The sequence below is a fragment of the Falco rusticolus genome, chromosome 10 (assembly GCF_015220075.1).
Source record: "Falco rusticolus isolate bFalRus1 chromosome 10, bFalRus1.pri, whole genome shotgun sequence".
NCBI lineage: Eukaryota > Metazoa > Chordata > Aves > Falconiformes > Falconidae > Falco > Falco rusticolus.
Window position 1 is genome coordinate 22,674,936 of NC_051196.1, and position 24,856 is coordinate 22,699,791.

At 45.1% G+C, this 24,856-nt stretch overlaps 1 protein-coding gene across 6 annotated transcripts in view; it reads left to right on the forward strand.

Annotated features, from left to right (window-relative positions):
* DNAJC5 (DnaJ heat shock protein family (Hsp40) member C5) overlaps positions 1-22,497 on the forward strand; it is a 34,620-nt gene extending 12,123 nt beyond the window's left edge. For 4 of the 6 annotated variants that reach the window (XM_037402218.1, XM_037402219.1, XM_037402220.1 and 1 more), the window contains exons 2-6: positions 5,157-5,222; positions 10,229-10,365; positions 12,784-12,997; positions 14,644-14,815; positions 15,454-22,497. In XM_037402218.1, the coding sequence (XP_037258115.1) occupies positions 10,259-10,365; positions 12,784-12,997; positions 14,644-14,815; positions 15,454-15,557 (597 nt within the window). In that variant the 5' untranslated portion in view covers positions 5,157-5,222; positions 10,229-10,258 and the 3' untranslated portion in view covers positions 15,558-22,497. Of the gene's footprint in view, positions 1-5,156; positions 5,223-6,078; positions 6,192-10,228; positions 10,366-12,783; positions 12,998-14,643; positions 14,816-15,453 lie in introns of all 6 variants that reach the window. The other 2 variants (XM_037402222.1, XM_037402223.1) reach the window with 1 other exon arrangement.
* Positions 22,498-24,856: the final 2,359 nt, after the last annotated feature.

Consider the following 24,856-nt stretch of genomic DNA (forward strand, 5'->3'; position numbering starts at 1 on the left):
AAATGGCGCTGCGCCTTGCACTGCTGCATTTGAAGAAGTTAAAGATCCTTCTCTAGAAGAAATAAGTGGCATCAGTGTCACACTACCTGCAACTGAACGTTGTGGGGTTTCTGATTTGTTCTAGTGAACTTGCATGCTAGTTACAGCGATGCAAACACTGCATGGATTTATATAGAGAAAGAATTAAGAGTAATAATGAGGCAAGCAAACAAACTACTGATTTTTCATAAATTTTTAAATAGCTGAGTAAATAGATGTAGGGTTTTTTCACAGCTATATGCTGTTTGTGACACTTGCACTTTGCCATATAAGCTACCGTAATGCCATAAACAATAATTTAATTTTGCTGAAGGATTTACGTAGAGCCATGAAATCCTAAGTAGGGAATCCGTTCAAAAAGCCAGGGTTTTAGAGAGGTACTCCTGTAGCTGAGGAGAGAGGATAGAAAATGTGAATCTAATACTTTCCTCACCCCCCCATATTGAATAACTTCTTTAGTAGGTTTGAATCTTACTCTTATATAGGGTACAAGGTCACAAGTCTTTATAACAGGTTGGTCAATCAGACTTAAATGGCTAAATTTTAATCTGCTAAGCTTATTAGAGAAACAACACTTGTATCCCTGTAGTTAAGTTTCTCACAAGTTTCAGTGTAACCTCTCTTTTGGTTGTTAATGATGCATGTTGCATCAATTTAGGCTTGAATTTAGCAGAGAAGTTGTGTTGTCCTGGATTTAATCTATTTAAAAGCTCTGTGTTTCTATTTATAAAAAACAAATTCCTGCTTAAGAGAATTTAACGAAGATTTTAGCATTGCAGTCTTTCACTGTTGGAGACCTGTCTTCTGTTCCCAAGGCACATGAATTTGGCCATAGTAAGGTTCATTTTTTCTGCGTTTCAATTAATTCCCTGGATACTAGTTTAGCTTTACATCAGGGTTTATATGTTAAAACAGAATGTTTTTATTGATATCAAATTTCTCACATGACCTTTAGCAAAAGGCTGCAAACCGAATAGCAAAATTTAGCTAAAAGGCTTTTGTGCTGCAGTATTAAAAAAGAAAAAAGCAAGCAACATCAAAACACTCACTCTTGGATGCTTTAATGAGATAGTAAATGTTAGTGCTTCAATTAATAGCTTAAAAATTCCTATTTCAAGACAGCTAGGGGAATGTTCATGAAGAGTGCTTCAAAATAGTAGTCGTCTGAGTGCACTCATTAGCCAGTTTGCTTTACCTTCAGCCCTTTCACATCATTTTTCCAGTGATATATTTTGCAAGTGATGTGAGCAAGTAAGGATGTGAAAGTAAAGACTTGGGACTTTGTTTTGTCTATTGATATTTTTTTTATTTGCCTTAATTGCAGCATTATTTCTTTAAGTACTTGATAACTATGATATAGCTCATGTACATGATAGAGATGGATTATGAAGCAAGGTATCCTAGAGATATTTTTTGTTAACAACATACGGAGCAGGATGATGACAATTCTGTTAGCAGGATTGTTAAATAAAAATGGTTCTCCTGCATCTGTTGGAGGAGGTCAGGATGGACAGAAGAAAGATACATACTTTTTATCAAAAAGATCTGAGAATATGTCTGATTTCTGTAAGGAAAAAGGTAGTATATGTCTCTTGGTTAGAGGAAGAAAAGGTGCTGAGCACTATTTATGGTCGCAGTATATGGGGAAAATGCAATATTAGCTAAATGGGATTCAAGTTTGCAGGACAAAAGAGGTTGGAAGAGCTGGGTTTGGTATGAGCAAAATGCTGGTAAGAACAGGCAGACTTCCTGAGTGTATTTCTTCATTTGTGTTACAAAACTTACCACAAATTTAACGTGTTGTTGAATGTAGTTTGCATTTGTGTCACTTCGCTTGCTTTTTATCTTCATCATTCTTTAATCTTTTCTTATCTTCATATTTATGTATGTACTCTGTCTCTTTAACCAGTACTTATTCCCTTCCCCAGGTATTTTTTTCCTTTGACTTTTTGTGGGTTTTGGAACCAGGTAACATCTATAAATCTTAATTTTCAATGCTTCTGTTTCTTTTCTGGCATCTGTCCTTACATTTTCTCTCCTTTTGTTTGTGTTGTGAATATCATGTAATAAGGAGGGGAGATATTTACAAGTAATTATAAGCAGGGTATTATGTAGAGCTCTGGGTCAGTGGATCTGGCCTGCTGAATAATGAGATTGGATGGGTAGATCAAAACATTCCTGAGTCACTAAATTAGAATTGCCAGTCGCAATAGAAATTGCACGAGCAAAACCCCCAGAAGATGTGCTGCAGATGGCTGCTGTGCTGGCGGGGAGGATGCGGTGATGAAGAGATGATGTGAACTAGCTGGCGTGGGTTTCTCATCTATTTAGATTTTTATAAGTAGTAGTTTCCTTTGGAATTTATTTTCGTCTTGTTCAGTTATTTCCAGCTCTAAATCAGGCTTTGTGCGGCTAATGAAACTTTGTGTTGGGGTAGCTGGGAGACTGAGGAAAATATTGCTGCTTGCAGCCATGTTAAGATAAAAATACTTTTCTATATATTCTAAGTTCTGTACGTTATTACCTATGTATGCTGTAAAGAATAGACTTTTTTTTCTGATGGAGTTTTGATGAGGCCTGAGCCAGAATCTTGTATTTGAACTATTCGAAGCTTCTATCCCCGCATCATTATATCTTTGTTTACTTCGTGATATGCCAAATGCTGACTTTAGCAGGATGGCTTATTTTGTCAGAGGTGAGCAAGTACAATCAAACCTCCAAAGTACATTTGGTCTTTGCTTTCTTGCCCTGTTTCTCTCACAGGTTTCCAGCTGTGTGCAGCGGTAAATGGAGCGCACTAGTGCTGTTTTCTCAGTTCATCAACATTTCTGAAACATCGGTTGCCTTTGAAAGGGAATTAGCGGTAATTTTAAAGATGGTCTTCATCTTGGTATGAAGGCAGAGATTATTATTGTTAGGGGGGAAAAATAAATGGCGGTGTGTCTGCTAGCTAGAGATTGAAGGAGAAGTTTTACAGTGAGCACAGGCACGACTGGCAGACGGGTCTGCGTGTGTCCCTCCTCGTCCCGGTGCACTGGGAGCCTGGGCTGGAATTCCGACTGCGAGCCCTGCTAATGCCCACGGCTTTCTAAGGATCGCTCTGGAAGTGTTCTTGGAGCTGTGCCTTTGTGATGAAGGGAGCGGCGGGCAGGGCACCTGGAAGCTTCTACAGGTTCACAAAACAGGACATTTCTCACCTGAGCGAGAGCCTGCCCTTGAGCATTGCATACGCTCTGTCTGAGTGGGAAAGCTTGAATTCTGCCTGTAGCTGGTGCACTCCCTGCCTTTCATTTTTCAGGAAAAGTCCTTTGATGGTATCTCTCAAATTAACTAAATAGATCCATTAACAGTAAGCCGATTATGTAGTTGTTGGTTGGTTCGTTCTTAGTCATTTATGGGTATGCTGCTAAGATGAAGCAGCTTCTTACAGCTGGTGTAAAACAAATCCTGCGGCCGGCAATGCCAACAGCTTGCTGGGTGTTCCCAACATCTCTGTTTGCTGCACCAAACTTGCAAGTTCATGAAAGGCGTACTTTTTAATTGAATGGGGAGTTTACTTCTCAAATGCCTTCGGAGCTTGTTCTTTGGAATCTGTTGAAAGGGTTTGGTTGATGATTAAGCAATGACTTGTCGGGTAAAAGCTGCTCTGAAGTTTATTATTATTATTATTATTCACGAGCTTCCACTTGTGAAGTTTATTGTTTGGTAATCTAATGCGTAAGTAAGTTTGTGATTAAGCAGGTACAGGATATATCTAACCCATGCCATTAATCAGAAAGATATTTTAACAAGTTGCAGTGATTTTCCCCTAAATGTTCCCACAGGATCATCTAGCATTTCCTAGGCTCCTCTTGCCCATTCATTCTTTTGTTTTCCCGTGGCCGGTGGGCTGGAGCAATCTGTCCTGCTGTGCCTTGGCTGCTGGGAGAGGGGGGCCGTGCTGCTGGGTCATCTCGGGCTCTGTTCCTCCCTGCGTGCCACGGTGAGACTTGTGTCTTCTTTGGGTGATCTACTTCAGGAAGAGGGAGTGGGGATGGGCTAACACTGGGTTTTTCTTGATGGAAATTTGTCCTGGCAAAATGAGCTGGTATTGTTGTGCAGTTTTAAGTTCCACGAACCAGTTCTGCTGCCGGGTGGAGTGGTGTTAGGAACGGCACGGTGGCATTCCACTGCTCCGTGCTTTTGCACGTCTGCTTCATCTTGGTGGCGGTGCTGTGCATAACTTGTGAAGAAAGGTGCTGTAGCAGCGATACTGTTCTTTCTATTGAAATAAATACATTAAAAAATGACTTTTGAATGTCACAAAGGTGTGTGAGCACCACGAAGGCGCTCTGGGCTGCGGCATGGGGCTCCCTGTGCCCTGTGCCAGAGCCCGGCAGTGTGTCGGGGGAATGCGTCGGTTCAGTTTCTGTAGCACGCACTCTCACAATGCTGCAGACTATCAAGGCTTGGAAAACACACTTCTCTTGTTTTAAGTACAGATATTTCACAAATGCCCAAGTTGAAAAAGTCCCAAGTCTTAAACAGATAACGGTTGTTAGAGTTTCTGTGCAGCTCGTATCTTTGAGATAAGTGTGCGTCTTCCGCATGGGAAAAGGTTTGGGAAAAGAGGCTGAACCTGCAGATAAAAGCAGAGAGCCCTTGAATTTATATTTCTAACTTACTTCGACAGCTAATCCATTCTAAAGATAAGTATTTACATTGTGGAGACTTGCTGTAGTATAAAATATTTTGGATCGTAAAAAGACTTGTGTTTTACTCTGGACTTTCACATCAAGGTGGCATTTGAGTGGAAGCATCATGAAAATGCTTAAATGCAGCCTTTAAAACGTGTTCGCCAATGCCCCTGAGCGTGTTGGAGGAAGGTGTGTGCCCGCTCAATGCACCCAGACGGCAGTGTGCCCCCACGCTCCCGGTGGCTTCAACACTTACTTGCTTTAAGTGAAAATTCTATATAAGTATGGAAATGAAATAACAAAAATGTAACCTTCTATCTTTCCTGTCTTTAGCATATTACGAAGGATTGTTAGAATAAAATAATGTGATGATAATTTTGTAATAAGCCCTCAACGTAAGAGCTATTGAACAAATGATTTGCTTTTTTTTTTTGTCTTTAGGAGATTCAGTTTTAGAGGTGTGTGGAGGCTGTTACCACTTACCTTAGAGTATTCAAACGACACCAGGTGAGTACTGTATTTTTTTGATTTCTGGTAGCTACTCATTTAAATGTAAAGTAATGCCGAGGAAACAAAGTTCCTTATAAAAATATCTAGTACCTCATGAAGCCAAGCTTAAAAGGACTCGTATTTTTCTTGATAATACAATCTTTGTTGGTTGGGGTTTTTTCCCCTCTGTCTCCCCTTTAAAAATGATTTTATTTCTTTTTCACCCTTGAAAAATACCAGATTGTGAGAATGACTCTAAATGAATCTGAGACAGACAGACAGGATGCAGAGGCCAGTGGTGCTGCTTTGCTTTGGTGATAAATCAGTATTTACTGAAGTGTTTTCTGGCTTGGTGTTTTTATTTAGACTTTTACTAGTAAACACTGGTTGAGATAGTTCAGTTGAAGATTAATACCTATAGTTATTTTTCTGCACTGGAAATCTTTGAAAAGGTAGTAATCTTAAATTTAATTGGCATTATATTTTACCATGTAGTCAGTAACCAGAAATGCTTCGCGGCATACAAATCTTTCCTAAAATACTCCAGCGCTTCCTGAAGTTGTATAATAAAGCATCAACTAGACGTAATTTTTGTTAAGAGCTGGCAAAACATCATTTCCAAACTAGGCTCTTTAATCATCCGCTAATATGCTCTTTCAAACCACAATTGCAGAGAGCTTGGCAATGTTACGGATAGCTTGTGCTGAAGACACTTGCAGGGTTGGTGCTGTGGTGGTGCTGGGCTGTGCTGGGGCAGCAGCCCACCGCTTCTGTCCAACATGGCTGTGAGTTTGTCTTTCTCATTCCTCTTGTTTCTTGTTTGTCCCTTTCGGGGATTTCTCTGTTCTCTGTGTTACTGGCTACGTATGGAAAGACTGGGAAGCTGGTTTGTTCATCTGGTTTCAACCAAACTCGTTTGCAAATGTGCAGTTTGGATAGAGGGTATCCATTGAGGTTAATGACCTGCTGTTATCCCGTGTGCAGTGGGTAAGTATCATTTACTGGGTTAGGAGGTGGCGGATTTTGTCTGTTAAAGCGGGATTTCACTTTTTGAAACAACTGTTGACAGGCAGATTCCCTACATTGCAGATAAACACTTCACTAAAATTGTTGTGAACAGCACGTGTAAAGGTCTGTGCATTGGTGCATGGTGTGATTTATCCCCCCTGCCCTGCCTTTTACAGTAACTTAAACTTAGGAATGTACAGCTATTAAGAACATTCAAAATTCTGGTGAAGATTGGACCCCAGTGTCCTGCTGTAGTAGTATTTTTGAGTTAATATTTTTTGGTTTCCTCTGCCCCTTCTGATTTCCATCAGTGGCACTGAGCAGCCGTAACTCCATTCAAGAGCAGTCAGGTGGGCAGCTGTGCCTTTCTCACAGACGTGGGAAAACGTACAGAATTAATGGGAAGTGTGAAAAGTGATATTTTAGGCAACTTGGTATTTTAGGGTTTCCAGAGGTTTGTTCACAAAAAATACTTAATGCAGCGAAGTGAAAAGATCCGCTGCTAGGCTGCTTTTGGATGTGAACGACTGAAATTTTGTTGATACCCTGCATCAAATCAGCCCTGCATCCCTCTGCTGCTACAAGGCGGTTCTGTCCAGCAGGGATGTGATTCGGTGTCATTAAGAGCGTCTGCTCCCTGCGTGAGTGTTGTCGGTAACCTCCGTGCTCTGTCCTGGCGCACAGCTGGGCATGTTTCCTTGGAAAAACTGGTCCCCCCTCGCTGCCCCCTTCCCGTCCAGTTCTTTGCAGCATCTTGCAGTGGGGTCAGCTGGAGTTCCAGCCCTCCCTCCATGCACCGGGGCTACTGCCACCCTTTTTGGGGTTGGCATTCACTGGGATGTTCTGTGGGTGTTTAATTCCCTAAACTGGCAGAGAACTATTCAGTTCTCTTGGCTGTAATAATAGTTTGCCATTTTAAGGAGTTAAATACAATTTACAAAAGGGACAGCAGACCTGGCAGAAACTAAGATATCACCAGTTTCAGGAAACTTGATAGGCTGCTTTTGGGAAGATAAAAAGAAAATTAGTCTTTCTAAGGTTCAATTTACCATTGATGTATTTAAAACGTTAAGGCTGGCTTCCATATATAACCTGTCAGGTTTAATCTAAGTCTTTTCAGCACAGTGGTACCAATTATACTTACCTGGTCATGCTGAAAACTGTTGTGTTTTCTGGTGAAGCTGGCTAATGCAGGATATTCCGGTACACAGGTGGTTAAAAACTGTGCTGTTTAATCCAGGGGATTACCTTTCTTCAGAGCTTTCCAGAGAAACCTCTTCAGGGCATCCTGCTCGGTTAGAATGTGTAGCAGATGGCTTGTTGCTGCTGAATACAACACTTTTTAAAAATACAGAGCTGCTTTCAGTATTGTGAATTAGAGCCACTTGTGAAAACAGTAGGATAGATCATATCCTGGCTTATGAAGCACTCTGAACGTAAAAAACTTTCACCTTTATTCTGTTTCATATTTGAAATGCCAAAGGTTGCATTCCTAGTAATAATACGCTTCTGTTCCCTTAAATAACAAGCTTCCCAGCTGAATTCCCATTACCACCTCGTCTTCCACTCTTCTGCCAAGGGCAGCGTGTCCATTTCATACCCATTTTGAAAAATAAATGCCAACACCCCATTACAGCCAACTCCAGACAGCCTGAGCTGTTCAGGTTGAAGCGATTAAAGATTGCAGCAGTGTGGACTTTTATTCCTGTGCTTGCCTTTATCCTTGACAGGCAGCCTGCAGACTGATAGATATCACCTGGATCAAATTGAATTAATTTTTATATAATAAATTGGCCCTAATTTAACAGTGGAGATGTTATTAAGCAGAACATGGTGTATACCTGTGATCTGCAGCATCTGTGCGCCGAGGGCACATTGGATTGGTGTCGAAGGAAGCTTGTTCTGCTTAAAACAGAGCTACAGGCTTTTAAAGCAACGCAAGTGTTCGTAACACCTTGGAAGCTCCAGCGTGAGGCAATATGCCCTCTTTGGAAGAGCTAAATTAACGTGCCAAATCGCAACTGGGATGCTCCCCCCTGTGACTTCAGATGAATCCCACTGGTCGCTGGCGAGGAGTCGGGACAGACACCCTTCCCGTGGCGGGCGCAGTGGCAGGGCGCAGTGCCGGCGTGGTGGGGAGCTGCTGGGGAGGCTGCGGGTGGTGGTGGTGGCGGGGGAGCAGGAGCCGATGCCGGGGCAGCGCCGGAGCAGCCCTGTGTGATTAGCTAGATTACCGGATAGACGTCAGGATCATAGGTCTTTGACCTCAGCACTGGGACTGCTGGGGTGGGGGGGGCTGGGAGCCTGCGGCCAGCTTGACCCGTAGCTGCAGAAGGGAGAAGGCAGAGGGTTGTGCCTGGTGTTTTCCTCCTGGATGGAGGATTTCTTTTCTGACTTTTTGTGTTGGTTTTTTTTTTTTTTTACTTTTGGTGAATCAGATTGTGCCCAAGTGAATGAGTTGTGTTGTGTCTTGCAGCAACTCGGCGATTTTCCTGTTGTAACCAAAGCTTCTGGTAGCTGAGCCAGATCCTTTTGAAAGAAAGGGAAAGATTTCCCTTCCCTACCCGCACATTCACCTTCCAGATTCGGGGTATATTCTGAATTCTCAGGCAAAGCACCTTTTATTGTTAATAATTTATAGCTTCCTTATTAGGTAGCTTTTAATTAAACTTACCAGAGCTGCCAAAGACTTTTTGAAGGAAATTGGATGAGTGTTTAGTAGTTTAACCGGCGTATTCCACCTGAAGGAACTGGACTAGTGTCCAGGGTTGGACTGATGTAAAGCTGGGGCGGCCAGATGTGACAGGGTAATTAACAGTAGGCTCTGATGGAGCAAGAGAGTTGTGGTGTCTCTGTCCACATCCTTGCCACCTAGTCACACTTGTGGAGGCAGGGAGATACCCGGTGCTGGTACAAACAGAATGGTGCTGTGTGTGATGGTCACACCGGGAACCGGGCAGGGCAGGGTACGGAGCCTGGGAGCGTTCCTTCCATGGAACCTTTTAAAAGCTGAAGTTACTAACTTTGTTATACAAGATAAAGAGTTAAATTAGAAAAGTCCGGGGCTTTAAATATCTTTTTCAAAGACTACATAATCTGGTGTAGGCTAACTGTAATGACATAATCCAAAAATAGCCAATAGTCCGGGATGCTCATCCTTGCGGCAGTTCTGCAGCTAAAGAATGGCAGATGCTAAGCTGCTCAAGGTGTGAGGGGACACTCCATACCCGCCCCTGGCATGGCACAGGGGACGCCTCTGGGGGCTGGCACGTTGGGTTTGGGAGCAGGGGGTTAATCCATGTTCAAGTAGCGTGATTTTAATTACGGTACATGTTAAATGTTTGATCCGCGCCTTCCGATGAGCGCGGAGGTCTCCTAAGTGGGCGGGCGTCTCCTCTTCCCCAGTGGGATGTACAGGCCTGCTCACCCTGGATTTGTCTAAAGGATTCTGCTTGACTTAGTGTCAGTGGTAAGGTGGGAGGCTGGGGTCTTGGGAGGTGCGTGGAGATTGGGGTTTGGGTTTGGTTTTTTTTTTATTTTAAATGTAACAGCATGTCTGCAATTGAAAATGCGAATGAAATCATTTACCCCTGTGCAAGCCTGGTGCAAAAAGGCAGCTTCCATGTAATAGCAACCCCTCTGCTGTCAAGTTTCTATAGGTATTATCACAAGTGAGTTATTTTAATACTATGAAAGAAGATGGAGTAGCTTTAGGGATGTTACGTAGTACGTAGCTATACCTTAGCTGTTGGTTTGGTGTTTTTGGAAAGAAGAGTGTATACAGTAGTGACTCTGAGCTGCCTGCTGTGCTGGCAATGTAATAGTTGTTTTCACTGATAATTCACTGAGTTTTGTAACTTTTAAACTTCCACGTGTTAAGAGCCTTTTCTTTACAAAGCACATTTAAACCTTATAAAAGATGGATTTTCACATGCAAACTCTGTTTCTAAGGATGATTTGATTCATGAGACCCGTGTTCTTCTTTGTTTAAGCGTTTCTTAATCTTTTTTTGGCAGGGGCCAGTTCTCTTTTCAGGTTAGTTCGAGATGGCAGACCAGAGGCAACGTTCGCTCTCTACCTCTGGGGAATCGTTATACCACGTGCTGGGGTTGGACAAGAATGCCACTTCAGATGATATCAAAAAGTCATACAGGTAAAGATTCAAGTTTTTACACCTGTTGCCCAAATAGCACAAATAGCTTTAATTAAGCATTCAGCAGATGGGCTGTTTATGTATAGGCTTGCCTTGGTTTGCTTAAACCTTTTGGAAGAAAAAACGTGTAAGAAGACCAGGTGAAAATATGGTTGCTTCTTGCAAAAATTGGTGTGAAAACACACCTAGGCTTTGTATGTAAGTGCTGTTAAATATTTACATCTTGCCTCTCTAGTAAGTTAAATTCTCAAATACGCAGTATCATTCTAAAAGGTCTTTAGATGAAGTTGAACAGAGTTTTTAAGTCTGTGATCAGTTAAATTCTCCATGTTACGTAGCCTTGTGGCTGGCTCAGGGACCACAGCTGTGCAGTACTGCCCTTTTGTTCATCAATTCCAATTCTGGCACAGTGAGGTGTAGATTAAAGGTGCAAATAAGGATAAAAACTTGAGTATCAACAATGCCTTTTTTTCTAGAAATGAATTCAAAACTTTTTACTCTGTGTGGAGTTACTATTTTAAAAAACGGATATTTTTTTTTCTTTTCTGGAAAAGTTAGACACGTGAAGTGGCTTCATACTGATAAATAAAAACAACAACAAAGAAAAGGAAGAGTCCTGTAACATTCCCCCTTTCCACATTCCCCCCAAATTGGCTTAAATGCCATTGTTTCACCTTAAGCACGAGCTAGGGTCCTGCAGACTGTTTGACAAGTGACAATGTATTTAACGTTACACTAGGGGTCAGCAGTAATCTTTACATGAGGATACTCTTCTTTTTCAAAGTTGTTTTCTTTTAGACTTTAACATTTACCAGAACTTTTTCCCTTTCAAAGTTACATTTTAATACTGATGGCAACTGCATGGTGAAATGTATGAATAAACAGGGTGCACGGACTCTCCGAAATTAGCTGTGTCTTCCTAAAACCTTGAAGTGGAAGCTTGAATCTGTAATCCTCAAGCCTTGGCAACTGGAAAATAATTTTACCTTCTTGCAGGGGAAAGACTACAACAGTTTTTCCTTTGGAGGAATGACTCAGCTGGATCCTAGGGTGAAAAGTAGCTGTTTCGTACTTACCTGAACCTTCATCGAATCTTGTTTCCTCAGCTGCTCCTTCACAGAAGTTGGACTGACCGTCTTTTGCTTTCACTCTGTTTGAACATCCTTTGCTGGCCTGGGGGGCATGGGGTTTGTGTACCTGTAGGAAATGGGGAAATGAAAAATAGTTTTCTATTGCGCCCAACGGTAGCTAAGCCCTTTCTAGGTTTATACAATTTCCCTCCAATTATAAAATCGGTGATTGTTTCAGTCCTCGCTGAGGCTGTGGCATTAGTGGCAGCCGTGGATGTTATTTACCCGAACAGCATCATTCACAGTTTGAACGTTTCACTCAATTTATTGTTTGACCACTGCAATATACTTGCATGCACATCCGAATGTGTGCTTGCACAAACCTTTATTTTATGTATGTCTGAATATTTTCCCTACTGCAAAACTGAGATGCGTAAACATCTGCAGGCTTCTGTGTATTTCTCAAATAGCAGACTTTGGGGCAGGTTTCTGTAGGAGGACAAATACCTTTTTGGTGGAGGAGAACTCTTGGCATACTGTATTGTTTTTCTACTTGGGAGTACATTTTTTCTGTTTATAAGGAGGTGTTTGGCCACTTATTTCTACTGATTTCTAGAAATAGCCTGGGCTGTGTCAGAACTAGAAAATTTATCAATGCCTAATCTGATCTTTTTGTGCTAGTTCAGAGACCTCTGGGGACTGTAAACTGCTGTCGTTTAGTTCTGAGAGATCTAGCATGATTAAGGGAGGTACGTTGTGATTTCCTGATGTCTCAAAACTCTGAAGCATTTTCTGTTCTAGCAAGCCTTGAACTGAAAAGTACTTTGTTCCTGCAGAGGAATTGGCAAATTAACCACATGTGATTGTCTATTCTATTTTTGTGTTCAGACGCTGCAGATTAGCTGTGGCAGCTTGCTTTTATTTTGTCTTTGGTACTATATACTTAGACTTCTGGTGTGTCTTTTTGCTGTTAGCTTGGTCTTTGCTTTAGCAGGAGCAAAACTTATTGGTGGAAATTGCTGGAAGTAAGGGGTAAAAAAAAAAAAAAAAAAAAAGAGGAGTACTACTTTTCTTCAATGTCTGTCTTTTTTCCTTTGGATTTCTGAGGGCCAAATCCAACAGTCTGAAGTCAATCCTGTGAACTAAGCTCGGCACTGCTGCAGCCTTTTGTTATCATCTAAAGGAGAATCATCAGGGAAGTTGAATCACAGATGAAGGAAACCAACTGGAACTTGAAAGTCTGCCTTGAGTGATAGGCTATGGAATTAAAAAAAAAAAAAATACCAAAAAAACCCAGAAACCCAAATCCCAGTTTTTAATCTATAACCGTCTCTTATTCTTTCTGCAGGAAACTGGCATTGAAATATCATCCTGATAAAAACCCTGATAATCCAGAGGCAGCAGAAAAATTTAAAGAGATCAATAATGCACACGCCATATTGACCGATGCCACAAAGCGAAACATTTATGATAAGTATGGTTCCCTGGGTCTCTATGTGGCAGAGCAGTTTGGTGAAGAAAATGTGAACACATACTTCGTGCTCTCCAGCTGGTGGGCAAAGGTAAATAAAAGTGCAAAGAGAAGTTATTCTGGATTGGCATTTAAAACTCTTAGAGAGCTCCATTTGATAATTGTGGGGTTTTTTTCTTTTGGAAATTGCTGAATTTCTGACACCTGCTAATTAAGCTTCTCTTACTGTGTGGCAGCTTCTGGTTCAGTGGAATTTTTCTATTTTCTTTGAGTGATACAGGCCTAGTAAGCCAGACTTAGGTTGCTGAAAGAAACTTGGACCTTTCTAGTGGATTTAAAAGTGATGAGGCTTTGGGGTGTATTCTCTTTGTGTTTTCTGCTAAATTTTTGGCAAAATGATTTTGCAAAAGAAGTCCTGACTGTGAACCTGAGCTCACATGGGAGATCCATTCAGAAGTATGCTTACAACTTCCTCGGAGGCTACCCCGAACAAATGCCACTTCTTCAGCGCTTACCCATCCTTGTTTGTTGTGCAGGAGAGTGTCAGCACTATACCAGAACTACGCTGCAAGCTCACGTTTCCTCACAAATGTGTGCAAAAAGCTGTTAGAAGGTACTGCATGTGTGCAGGAGGTGTGAGAACTGTTGTACAGATGCCTTCTAGGAATCTGCTGCCAGTACCAAGGAATTACTCCATTTCACTGGACTTGGAATTATTTTTAAGCGTAATATGCTTCGGTCTTTTTTAAGTAATACATTTTAAAAACACCTCATTTACTCAAAAGTGAAAAAGCCCTCTACCTTGTACATTACCCGTTTCTCATGCTGAAATTGTCCAGGCTTTTGCGTTTCGGGCTGCTCTGCTTGGAGCGAACGTAATAAGTAAAAGACGGCACGACTGTGAAACTGAAGTATGAAACCTTAACTGCAGCAGCTGACTTCTTCAGTGACATGACATTGTTCACAGTGCTTTATGGCTGATGAAAATATTTTCCTAGTCTTGACATTTCATTTCATGGGTTCATTTTTCTAACCTTTACCAGCGTTGTCTCCATCTCTCAATTCCCCTGCAGTAAGAGAGTAGTTATATCACTGTGCTGATTTGCCATCTTTAAAACTATTTTTTCCAAACGATTGCACAGGGACCTATATGAAAATTATAAATTTTGCCCGCTGACACTGTGACAAGCCCCTGGCAGACTTGGCTGGCTTTGAGGTGCGTTGCTCACGTATGGGTCGCATCTAACCTCAGTGCCCCGAACTTCGGTGTGGTGAGCCTTGCAGCCGTGCCTGCAGCCTTGGGTGGGATGACGTCCCTGCTGTAGGTACATCACCACCTGTGTGTCAGCTAGCTGGTGTAAATCTTTTTCGGGATTATTTTTATGCAAGCTACAATCTGTCCTAAACCCTTGCACCACAGGATTTTAATACAGAGGCACTCCTTAGACCTATATCTTCTTCCAGGTATAGCAGAACAGCCCACTTAAACCTAAACTGTAGGAATTCTTCCAAGTAAACCAGGTTGGCAGTATTCACCTCAGTGTAAAATGTAGCCAGTTTCACACATGGTTTTAAAAATATCTTGGTGAGGAACTATAAAACTGTAGCTCGGAAGTTGTGTCTCTGCATTGTTCCACATTTGGTCTCCAGTTTCCCTACCTGAGTGTCACAAACACCGTGGTCCTGCTGCGGTAGGCACAGGTTCTGAATATTTCTTCTGCCTTGTGTCCTCTGCAGGCCTTGTTCGTGTTCTGTGGGCTCATCACGGGCTGCTATTGCTGTTGCTGTCTGTGCTGCTGCTGTAATTGTTGCTGTGGGAAGTGTAAACCTAAACCTCCTGAAGGGGAAGAGCAGGAATACTACGTTTCTCCAGAGGACTTGGAGGCACAGTTGCAGTCAGATGAAAGGGGTAGGTAGAAACGCTGTGAGCTTTCTGGAATGACCGTCGGTCTCGGACTGGGCGCTTGGTTGGGAGCAGCTCTTGTGTAGAGATCAGCGCGGGGCTTGTAGGTGATGGTCAGGGAATAGCGGTGGGACAAGAGTTAGGGGGGTAACGCTGACACCAGGGGTAAGAGTTGCTGAAAACACCCAGAGGGTCTTCACTGAACTTGGTGTGACTAGCTTCGGAGTGGTTGGTGACCATCGTCTGGCCTCCGTCCCGCAGTGCTGGGTAACGTGCCAGCCAGACCAGTGTGGCTGGGAAAGGGCTCTCACCCAAAGGGTAAGGCTGCTGCCCTGCCAGCTGTCTCTGATACTGGTCTGTTCTGATCTGATCCTCTGATGTATGAGGATGAGGGTGCAACGCTGTTCTGATCATTTGACAAACTGGAGAGCCTTGTGGGTGTAAGTGCTGCATGTTCCACATGTAGAGTTGAGCCTAGTGGTACTGTGTGCAGACTGGAAACCAGTAAATTAACATCATACTCTTAGAGGAGCATAAAATTACATTATCAGAGTGTTGTAGGGAGATGTAACTTTCTGCTTACCAAAACATACGACGCTGTTTCTTTTCCTTGATGTGCTAAGACTTTTGTCTTCGCTTTCCAGAGGCCTCAGACGCACCTATTGTGATACAGCCAGCATCAGCCACAGAGACAACCCAGCTCACAGCTGACTCTCACCCCAGCTACCACACTGACGGATTTAATTAAGTTAAGGAAACACTGTAATTAGAATGGATAAAAAAAAATACATGGCCAACTCAACACTAGAATCATGAACATTAGACGTAGAGAATGGGGAGGGGGAATAATTCTGCCACAGTAAGAAGGCAGCTTTCCAACCTGCCGAAAATATTTTGTAATCCCTTCAGCCTTTTGTCACCTCTCAGTGTCGTATCTTGATGATACATGAAGTGCTGTAGCATGCAGTATTTAAAGCAGTTTAGCTACGGTCTTATTTGTTTCCTTTCTTTTTTTTCCCCCCACCCCACCCCATCTCTTTTTTTTTTTTTATAGCATGTATGGAGTTATGTTAACTGTCTGTGGTGTAATGTATTGAGTTGTCACAATATCAGTGTGATGGAGACATTCTGCATTTTAAGCAGTGGTACTGGCCTAAAAATGAGATTTAAAAGAAGCCACCGTTCTTCCGTACAGCTGAGCTGTCAAAGACCTTTAAAAGTTTGTGATTTTCACTTGAGTGCAACAAACCAATTCTTTTATTCTTCCTTCGATTCCTGATTGTTATCTAAGCAAGTTTACAAAGCCAAGAACCAAAAAAAATGCCAATCCTGCAGAGCTGGAGTTCTCTCTAATGCTGGTTTTCAGCTTAAATAAATCTACCTTGGAAAAAAAAAAAAAGGGAGAGTTTCCGATCTTTGAACAGTAAATTGTTGAACAGCTCTTTGTGTGTAAGGTGATCTTCGGTGACAATGTAACCGCAAACTGTAGTTTGCCACAAAAGCAACTGTGAATGGGCTTACTTGGTGGTGGCAGTGGGATTTTAACTTCAAGCACAATTCTGTTTTGGTTTAAGTTCAGTCGTTGTCCTGAAATGCTAAAGACCAAATAGTGCAGCTTTTTTTGAATGCCTGAGAATCTTAGAGTGAAACTGGTTAATTGGTTTTCATAAGCAAGTGGGTAAAATGCAGACAGTAGGCAACAGCATAAATGTTTAAAGAAAATAATTGGGTTTTAAAAACTTGTTCTAAAACCTTGAGGTTTTAATAGACAAATGGGATATTACATGTCTTTTTTTAAAGCTTTTGTAATACACTAGCCCTTTAATTTTCTCATGAAGATGCTTGCGGAGTGCTTAAATGGATTTTTTAAGAACAAAACACCTTTCTTTGTGTTTGCTTTGTAGAATTTGCATATTGTCTTGCATTTAGATTTGTTTACACCAGTGTTTTTCTTTTCCTCGGAACAACTGTGGGGAAACCATTGAAAGGTTTCCTGTACTATGTTGAAACCAAATCATATTTGAACACTGCTCTAGAAACTGTGGTTTATTTAAAAAGGCGTTTTAGGCAGCTGCTGAATTGCTGGTATATTTTGTTGTTAATAATCCTGCTTTAGATGATACAGAGTCAGGATCTAGAACAGCTACCAGAGGACCTACACTTGGCACTTTTAATGGTTATTTACAATTTCGTTTTGATCTTTATGGTTTTATATCACAATGCCTCTACTGTGCTTTGTATCCCCCGTCTCCCCTTTCTGTTTTTCACCTGTTTCTGTCGAGAGGCTGTTTACAGCCACTGTGCACTGCTCTCCTGTAAGACCCCGGTGTTACTTTTGAAAGGGTAAAGCCCGGTCGGTCCATAAGAGAACTACCAGAAAAGGAAGGGACTTTCCTGCCAGAGAATCGTTCTGATTATATTTTCACGCTATCTTTGTGTGATTTGAAATGATGGAGCACGTAAAATCTGCTGTGAAACCATGTTAAACGTTCTGGGTAGAACAAAATGTCCTCAGTATGGTCTCAATGTGAAGTGAGGGACATTTGCAAAATCAGGCTTTCCAGTAGCGGTTGGTACGAGCACATGATTGTTGCCTGCATGTGAGCTTGTTGCAAATAAGCTTGCTTTTGTTGCCACATCGGGTCCCGAAAATTCAGAAAGAAATGTTACTTTTAATTCACTGGCTGGATTTCAGCAGCACAGTTAAGTCATTTCTTCCTTGTCAGTCATTGTTTTAGACCTGAAACTTCGTGGTTTACTGGAAGATACTTTTAACTCTTTCGGTCTGGCAAACTCTCATGGGTGGTCTTGAGGACAGTCATGGATGATTTGGCTTGAGGTCCTTCTTCAATTAAAGTCTTTGTTTGACCCCTTGGAATGAAGAGCAATTTTTAGGCTTAAAAAATTAATGTCACATTGGGCGTCCTTGTAGATTTTGCCTGAAGCCTGTTCTTGATGCTGAATTGCATGCTGGAGTATCTGCAGGCTGTGTCCCCTAAAAACTCACTGGTTAAAATCGCCCTTATCTGTGCAAATTAGGTTCTTGGTAAAAATAAATAAAAAGAGTTAGGGATTTTTTGGCTTTGTAGATGAGCATAGTTGATCGGAGTGACTTGGTAGAATGAGGCGGCTGTTGCCCTGCATGCTGTAGTTAGTTACACCGTGTGGCCCCATGTTCGTTCAGATGGGTGGCACAAAGCCGGTTTCGGTGGTTGCTCCACTGCGGAGCAGCTGTGACCCCTGATGCTCTGGGCTGGTCGTCGGTGTTAATTTGGAATTATATTCTTATTTCATAACCCCTCTGGGCTACATCCACTGAACTAGGAAGGCTGGCGGGAGGTTGTGGCTCCGTGTAACACCCCTGGAGTCGCTCTGCAGTCTCCTGATGTTGGAACCGAATTGTGGGCAGCAAACGAGAGCCAGAGGCGGTACCGCTACCCGTGTTCCGTGCTGTTTGGGAAAAGGTGACATCCAGGATAAATCTGTTGGTTTAGTTCTTTGCTTGGCAAGGGATGAGTTTGAGAGACTGCTTTCCTTTCGGTTGTTCTGTGGGTGGGGTGTGACTAGGAAATTAGCCTGTGTGCTGTTACATGCCAGAACGACGTTAGATGCTCCAAGGGAAACTACTCTGAGATCCCCATTACAGGGAATGATGGGGAAACAACGTTTTTAGATGAATATTCATGGGTTTTGAAACTGCTTTAAGTTCACCCATGTTACTCTTTAATCTCTGTATGTAAGGTTATTGATTAATGCAGTTCTTGAGCTATATAAGAAAGCCATTCAAACGTTGCTGCTTTAAAACAAGAATTGTGTGATAAGTAGGTTAATGCCCTCTTCTTTTTCTGCTCTTGTCGGTAAGGTACAAGAGTATCCTGGGCTGTACCATGAGTTGCACTTCAAAATGGCCAAGTTGAATCCTAGTAAATGCAAAGTTGTATTGGAAATAGCGGTTAAAAGTCTGGTGCAGAAGATCACTCAGCAGTTCTGAGCTCGGGCGGACGGAGCTGCGCCGTCCTCACTGGAGCTGCAGCAGCGTGGCATTGCCGGCACCACAGCCCGTTACCTGGTTTACGTGCAGAATGTTTCCTTCTGAAATCAAACCTGAGCACTGTTGATCTCTGTTCAGCGTGTTGCCAGAATGAAAACTTGAGCTTTGATTTTGTTTGTTTGTTTGTTTGTTAAAAGTTGTATCATTTTTTACAAGTTGCCTGAGACCTCAGTTTCCGTAGTTTGGCCACTTCCATCTAGCTCATCGAACCTCTTCAGCACCGATTCTCTTGGCGCTTGCGGCTCCTCCTGATGAGGAGGAGGATTGGGGTGAGTGATCTGAAGAGCTTCCTCTGGCTGGTGTTAGGGACCACTGACTTTATTCCTGAGCTGTGTTGCGTGGAGAGCTGTTGGTAGCTTCAGGTGAGGAGCTGCCACAGAGCTGCCGAGTGCGCTCGGGTACCATCCCTCCTGGCCGCGGTGGGGCTGCTGGAGGAGGAGGTGGTGCTGGACCCGGCGCCCATCCTTCCTTCCCGGGGATGGGGAGATCCCCAGCACACTGTAGTACAACAAATCATACGCTTCACTTGAAGTGAATGAAGGGGCATTGCACCCGTTAAATGCCAGTTTCATTTTGTTAGTGACGTTTGTAGGAAATTCTTAAAATATTTATCTGTATATAAATTTGTTTATGTAAACCTCAGTGGCGTCCGATAGGGTGTAGATTTCTGCTGGTCCCACGCAGTGATGTTTTAGAGCCATGTTACCTTTCAGACTTATTTTTAGATTTGTAATATTTTTAAACTGCTTTAGATATTAGTGCTCATAGTGTTCTTACAATGTGACGCTCTGTGAGGTTTGGGTGAGCACAGCCTGCAGTCTGACCAGAAACACCGAGGAGGAAGGCTTGGGCGCACGATGCGGAGAAACACCGTGTCCCGCAGCAGCACCGCCATCGGGGGATACAGGTGTCTGACCCCTCCGTGTCAGCCTGTGGACACAGCGGGTGTAAGCAGGGCAGGAGCCTGACGGGGAGGATAGTCCTGTCCCATCCATAAAGCGGTTGTGTGGCGTTGCGTAGAGGGACACCGGTGTGCTTGGGGGGGTTATATCAGAGCAGGTGTACCATGTGCACTCCTTGAGGGGGGTACCCGCTTGTCTCAGCTAGTCTGTGCCCTTGGTCTGCCCGGTGCCCTTCGGTGTTCTTGACATTTCCAGGTAATTTCGGAAATGTGTTTGTGCCGCAGGTTTTTTGTACCCGACACAACTGGATATTGGCGTCCTGTTTAACAGACGACTCCTGCAGGGTGGCCAGGGAGGCTTTCACAGCCCCCACCTCATGTTAATAATTCTGGATGCTCTTTAAATACGTGTTAATCTTACAGCACTGAAACGTAACCCCCCCCCGTACAATTGTTCATGGCGTAAGGTCGGTATAAATTTAACAAGCTTAATCATTTGATGCCGCTTCTCTGTATTATAGTGGAAATCATCTAGTTTGTAGTGTATCATTACACCAACAACTGCTTAAAATATCTCGGAAGAAATGTAACCGATAGCGAACAAGGTGGCAGGAAAATTGTCAGTGTTCAAGTCCTGCAAGAACTGTGGTCCACTCCATGTGCTGCGTTGGGAGGCTTACATGCTGTCTGGGACTTGGCGAGACTGAAATTCCCGTTTCCTTCCAAGAAGACGCGTTCTTTACAAGAGGAAACTGCGCGAGGGAAGCTGCCTGTCTTTTGACGTTTGCACAAGCCAAATGCCATAAATCTGGAAGACAAACCTTCGTTTGAAAATCAAATGCCAATGTTTCATGCACAGTTAATTTTGTTGTTAAAAGGATAGACGCTGGGAATTTCTGGTGGTGATATATATATATATATGTATATGTATAGAGGAAGCTGTTATATAAAATGGCCATTCATTCTCAAGTGCTGTTGTCTCCTCTGCTCCCTTTCCCCCCCCAGCCAGCCGTGTGGGTGTACTCTTGCCATCTGTGAGCGGTTGCTTGTCATACTTTTCCAAAAATTTACCGATCTACTTGAATTCTGCGAGCTGCCCCTTGTCCCTGGCCCCTCCAGCCGGAGCCAGGCATTGCCTGCTCCAGCTTTCCTTCGGAGGAAGGAAGGGAAACCCAGCGGTAATGAGGGCAGGGGCCGTCTCTGGAATGACTCGGACTCGTGCAGGCTGCTCCGTGGGGTGTTTTAAATGTGGTCGATGTGCTCATCGCTAGAGGTGTGGGAGAACATGTTGATTTGGGGTTCTTTTTCCTTACGCTGCTTTTCATCATGTTGTACTCTCCGAAGTGGGACGCGCTGAGCTCACAGAGCAAGGTCCAAACCCACGCTGTAGGCTTTGGGTTGCAACATCATGTGTGTGTATGTATGTATATATGCACATATGTATATATTTATACAACAGGTGTGCACCTAGTATTTGCTGCTGTTTTTTCTTTGGTGGTAAAACCGTGGAATTTGGCTCAAAGTACTGCTGGGAGCTCTCAGCCAGGCAAGTGGAGGCGTGAGCTGCGTGTGTCCGGAGCTGTGCTTTTCCCTTTCGGCTGCAGGAAAAACCAAACACCACCTGTCAGGCGAAACGACCGGCGAAGGCATCGGTGGAAGGATCCTGTTGTATAAATACAGGGGTAGTACAGGGGGGAGAGCTGTGCTGTTTGAACAGGAGGAGCAACCTGCTGCCAGGGTCTTTCCCCCCGTGCAGCAGTGAGCTCGTGTGCACAGTGTGGCGCGCTTGCGGCGTCTATGTTGGTCGCTCGACTTACGGTGCTCGTGGGTGGGGCTCAGGCAGATTTGGAGTTATTGCAAGTCTTAAAAGATGGAGTTAGGTGGTGGTGTGTGTAAAGGCACGACTGGCCGGCGCCTGTGTGAGCACCAAACCCCTTCAGTGCGAGGGGGAAGAGCCACCGCCGGCCCTGCCCGGGCTGTCCTGCGGGGCTGCTCCCCGACACACGGAACGGGGGTTCTGCTTCAGGGCGCAAACAGGGCAGCGCTGCACGCTTGAAGTTGTTGGTGTCCGTCAGGTGGATGAACTCTGAGGTTTGCACGTCCCAAACACCGGCTGTGTCCGAGCCCACCGCCGTCATTCCTCCCTTCCGTGTGTCCCCACCTTCGCTCCCCCGCAGCTGGCTGGGGGCAGTTCAGTTTGTGTTACTGCCGCCATCTGAGGCGGTTTATGTTCATTTTGCATGTGAGCAAGGCCCTGAACTAAGTAATTCATCGTGGGGTTTGGCTGTGTTGGCCTTTTCACAAAGCTTGAGGGAGCTGAGGACGCCAGAAGAGAACGCGCTCTGTGTTTGCACTGCACTTCAACTCGGGGGGGGGGAGCCCATCTTTAAAAAAGAAAAAAAAAATTGTAAAAAAACCAAAACCAAACCCCACCACAATCGAAGTATAAATGCATCTGAAAAACAATTATAATATAGACATATATATATTTTGTTATGTTACTAAAGGACCATACTTTGACTTGTATGTAAGTAGATGTGGCTGTCTGAACTCTGTGGATTGTAACACTCGATACTACTGAACTCCTGTACATACACGCAGTTACGGCAGAAGGAATTATTTTATGTTTTAGCATGGTAATTTGTGTATTGTATGTCTGAATATAAACTAAAATAAAGATTGCTAAGTTATCTGAAACCACTGTTGTAAAATAAATGTTTTCAATGCAGAAAAGTGCATCGGCTTCTTTCCTTGTTACTAGAGGAGGGACCTGCGTGACCGAGGGACACGGGTAGGTGGGATGTGGGACAGGTCTTTCTCCTGCTGTCCCCGGACGGACACGTCATGGTGCGCGGTGGCTCCCCAGCCATGGATGGGTGCGGGGTCCCTGGGGCAGGGGCTGCACGGCGCCTGCTGCCCCCTCGCACCACCGCCGGCTCCCTGCTGTGTTTTGAATGTTAAAGGCCAAAGACCTTTATATGATGCCGGACCGTGGCAGGTATTTGGGGTGTAAGGACAAGTTCCGAGCTGCCAGGTGGCGCGAGGAACCATCCATCGCCCGGCCGCAGGGCAGGGGCTGGCTGCTCGGGCTGCCGTGGTTGCAGCAGGAATGGCCTTTCTTGCAGGTCGCGGTGTTGGGGATGGGGTGTTCTCCTGGTGTTGCTGGTGGGAGAGACAGAACAAAAGGAAAAGATGTGCGAAGGCTGCTACAAGACTCGTCCCCAAGCCCTGCTGGTCGCGGGTGGTGGCTGCCCTTCCTGCATGGTGGCACCAGCAGCTTCTGTCACCCACACTGGCTTCCCAGGGATCACGCATTCTGGGAAGGTAAATTCTGTGTTTGGTGGAAATCTGCCGGGAGGAGGGAAGGACAAACCCGGCGGTTCCAGCTTGGCCTCTGCTCCCTGGCGGGACTCGACGTGGGCACAGCTGTGGTTGTGCCCGGTCCCCCTCCAGCCCTTGCCCAGCAGGACGGGATCCCGGGGGAGCTGCCTCCCACCTCCCGCCCCTCGCACCAAAGCTGGGCCATGTCCCGGAGCCACCACGACAGGGCACCTCGGTGACCCTGGGCAGCTGTGCTGACAGCCGAGGACGGGCCCCCATCGCACCGTGCCCTGCGGTGGGTCACCTGTGGCTGGGAACACCCGGCACGGCATGGGCAGGGCACAGAGGGCAACGCTCCCGCTGGCAGCCTGAGGTTGGACACATCAGCAGAGACCATTCCGGCTGCCTTCTGGGAAAAGGGGTCCCGTCATCGGGCACCTCGTGGCTGCACTGCCCTCGGGGTGCTGGGGGAGCAAGCTGGGGGCTGGCTCTTTAGATAAAATGCCATTTTCTTCTGGTTATGTATTTATTTTATTTTATTTATATTGGGACTTTTGGTTACTTTTCATTGATTGTTTCCCCCTTGTAACAAATTAAACCCCTTTACCTGTCGCTTCGGGGTTTGCATCATGGGCCACTTCATCTTCACCCCAACTCGGGACAAGACCTGGCACCCGCCCGTGGCCCTTCGCTGTGGGCAGGCTCCTGGCTCTCACCCGCAGCGCAGCGGGGCTGTTTGCTCCCACCGCTGGGACTGCTGCGGCCTGCGAACCTTCGATTTCCCGTCACTTTGAAATGCTAAAGGCAAACGGCGGTCCCTGGGCTGGCGGCTGAAGGATGCTCTGCCCGTGTGCCAGCAGCTGAGTGATGTCCTGCCTCTGCCTGCCTGCCAGCAGCGTGTCCTCGGCTCATCCCGTCCGGCACAACTTGGGAATCACACTCTTAGGGACTGTGGCAGTGAAGTTCGGCACACATAGGCCAGCCGGAGAGGCCAGGGAAGCACAGGGTCACCAGGGAGGGTGGCTGGGCAGGGGCGAGGACGCCACGATGTGGAGCCAGGGCTGGAGCGGTCTCTCACTGAAAGCCGGTGTTTGGCTCATGGACTGCCAGCTGCTGTGGCCTCACCTGGAAAAGGCACTGCCGGGCAAACGAAAATTGCTGCTGGGGCAGAAAATCCCTGGGGAAAGCCAGGCCCGGGTGCAGGGCCTGGGCTGGGCTCACAAAGCCAAGGCAAAGCTGTTCCGTTTGGGGACGTGGCCCTCGCCGGCGTCACTCTGCTGTGGCACCTCTCCCCTGCGCCCATCTTGGCACGGTCCGATCTTTTGATTTCTGTCCTAACCAGTCACCAATCCCTTACTGTCCCCTCCCTCATGTCCCTGGGGTGCCAGAGGTCTTCTCTGTCTGTCCCCAACCCAGTCGGTCACCCAGGGATAGGCTGGCCGTGGGGAGGGGACACCGAGGACCCACAGTTTGCAGTGGGCTCTGTGCACCATCCCAGGACACTTTTCACCCTTCTCTCAGGGGATGTGGCAGAGCAAACACCCCACCACCATGGGCCATGCCCAGGAGCCTTCCCCAAGCCCAGCTCAGCTCCGTCTTGCCCCAGTGCTGTAGCACAGCCCACACCGGCAGCACGGGCACAGCCTGCCGTGGGAACGGCCGCTCTGGGCACGGGGCTGCGTTTGGGGAGGGGGACTGAGGTGCTGGGGGGGTCTGTGCCCCAGTGCACACAGTGTGAGGAGGGAGGGGGCCAGGACCCCTTGGTGGGGGCTGT